This window comes from Tupaia chinensis, unplaced genomic scaffold (assembly GCF_000334495.1).
Source record: "Tupaia chinensis unplaced genomic scaffold, TupChi_1.0 Scaffold000161_1, whole genome shotgun sequence".
Classification (NCBI taxonomy): Eukaryota; Metazoa; Chordata; class Mammalia; order Scandentia; family Tupaiidae; genus Tupaia; species Tupaia belangeri.
In genome coordinates, this window is record NW_006159632.1 from 4,732,671 (window position 1) to 4,735,061 (window position 2,391).

The window sequence follows — 2,391 nt, forward strand, 5'->3', positions numbered from 1 at the left end:
AAAGAGAGAAAGCAAGCCGCCAGGTCTGGGACTCAAACCGTAGCCCCTTAACCACCAGGACACCTGCCTGCCCCCAAAACTTGTTTTTATATCACTATGTGTGTGTGCCTCGTGGCTCCATTCGTAAGCATCCGGCCAGCTTTGTGATGAAAACTTCCAACAGCTGCACCTGGGCTGGGGCGTTCTTGTCTGGCTCAGCTAGCTTGCACGTGTTCTGGTAAAGGACTATGGCTCAAAGATCTGGCTTCAATTTCCCCCGTAACTCCACAGTGTGGCTCTTTCGCCGTTCTTTAAGAAAGAATAACAGACACTGCACGGTGCAGTTGGTGTTGCACAACGAGCAGCCTTTGACACGGGCGGCTGTGTCCTTCCCCGGGGTTGGCCTGGCGGCTGAGCACCCTGCGCTGTCCTGGAGCGTGGAGAAGGGGCTAAAGCCAATGCGAAGGAAAGCTGGGCCAAAGCCGTGTGCTCTGCCCCCGGCCTGCTGGCCCCACGGGGTCCAGGCAGTTTCCCCCAGGGCTGCGGCTGCAGCAGCAGCTGGCACAGGACGCTCGGGCCCTCCCGGCTTCCCCGACAGTCTGATAGGGTGGACCTGTGGGAGGCCGGGAAAGGAATACCCAGTAGGAACAGATTTAATGTAGCGCTGCCTTTTTTTTTTGGTGGGCGGGGGGAGTGATGTTAATTTTTCTGGCCCTTCTTTGTGTTTTCTTTTCCAGTATTTCTCCCTCTTATAAGATGCTCCCGTCAGTATCAGAGACGTTTCCGACGTTGCGGTCGACGATCGAGGTGCTAAACACGGACTCGTCCCCACGGTGTCTTAAGAAACTCTAGCCACGTGTGGTATTTATACAAGTAAAGGGCCGGACCTCTTGCTTCTTAAGTTATTTTTTAAAACATGGAATTATAAAGAAATTAGGTCCTTTATTACTTTTGATACCGATTTTTGATAGGAATTGAATACTTGAAATCATTTTCTTTACTTTTCTGAACCATAACAAAATCATGAAAGAAGGTTTTAGGGGGATAGGACCTGCCTGACCCGGAGGGAGGTGCGTGTCAGCCAGTGGTCTGTTTTCACCTGTAAATAATACGACTCCTTCCTGAGAGCGAAGTCAATTTACTTCAAAACCACAAATTTAACAAGATGAACAAAACCAACCAGATAGGAGTGCTTTCATTCCGTTAAGGAGCTGGCTGTTTCCCGAAGACGTTCTTCCTGTGGGTACCGAGGTGGGGTGTCCTGTTCCCACTCAGCGTGGGCCCCCCACTTTGTTAGGATGGGGGGTAGAGTCGCGGGCCCTGCTAAGCTGCCCGGAGCTCACAGCCGGGAACACGAGCCTGAGTCATACAGACAGTATTTGCCAATGTCCCAAACACTGAATCGTTGTATCATGTGTTTTCTTTGTTGGAAAAAAATAAACTGGGGTGATTTCTGTAAATCACCAGTTTTTGGCACTGGATTCTGCATGTTTTAATTTTGTGAACTAGTTTCATTTTCAGGCATAACATTCAGAAAAGTACTCTTTTTTTCCCCCCAGGCAGGGTAAATACCAGTGAGTAAAATGAGTCCGTTAACCTCCTGCCATTTCCAAATGATTTTCCGTTTCTGTTCTTCGATAAGAGTGAAAACACACTGCTCACCCTCCCTGTCGTTTCGTTTTTCCTCGCTTTTGCATCCAAGCAGCTCCACACTGTCCCACGCCGGGAGTCTGTGCTCAGGGAGCAGGGGTCTACCAGCCTTGGTGGGACAGACACATGTGGTCCATGTCCGTCTGTCGGGCCTGCCTTTGTGATGGAAACACCCACCTGGTGACCCCAGGGAAGGGATAACAACAATCATCAGGCACGCCTCGTTTTCAAACAGTGTCATCATCCACAGAGTCTCGGTCTGAACTCAGAAAAAACAAAGGTCCTGACTTTCATTTCACAGGTGAGGGAGCTGAGGCTCTGAGGATGGCTGGCTCCCCGAGGCCCTGGAGCTGAAGGAGCAGCTGCCGGGGTTCCTGCCCAGGCCTTCTGGCTTGCGGGGCCTGCCCTGCCCATTGTAGGCTTGGCACACCAAGGATTCCACCCTCTCCAGCTCTTCTTAGGACTCGGAATACGCAACACTGCGCCATGCATTGTCCCCGCATACCTGCGAGGACTCTGCTCTGCTAACTTCCTCCTTTTGTGATCTGTGTGGTCCACCTTTGTATGCGTTAGAGGCAAAGAACGGGGGCTTTAGATCAGTGAGGGACGCAAAGGAGCTGCACACTGGGCCCAAAATGGTGTCTCCGATCCCAGGTCTGGCGGGCGCCACAGCAGGACAGAGGTACACGGTGCCAGGAGAATCCAGGTGGCTTTGCTTCCCAGGGTTCTGGCTGAACTTCCAGGCGGATGCGCTCTGCAGGG

The 2,391-nt window shown here is 51.9% G+C and overlaps 1 protein-coding gene across 1 annotated transcript in view; it reads left to right on the forward strand.

The window, feature by feature from the left end:
- Positions 1–1,460, forward strand: part of TTC13 (tetratricopeptide repeat domain 13) — a 61,223-nt gene extending 59,763 nt beyond the window's left edge. Inside the window, exon 23 of the mRNA XM_027770861.1 lies at positions 717–1,460. Coding sequence (XP_027626662.1) covers positions 717–831 — 115 coding nt within the window. The 3' untranslated portion in view covers positions 832–1,460. The remainder of the gene's footprint in view (positions 1–716) is intronic.
- The last annotated feature ends 931 nt before the right edge of the window (positions 1,461–2,391 follow it).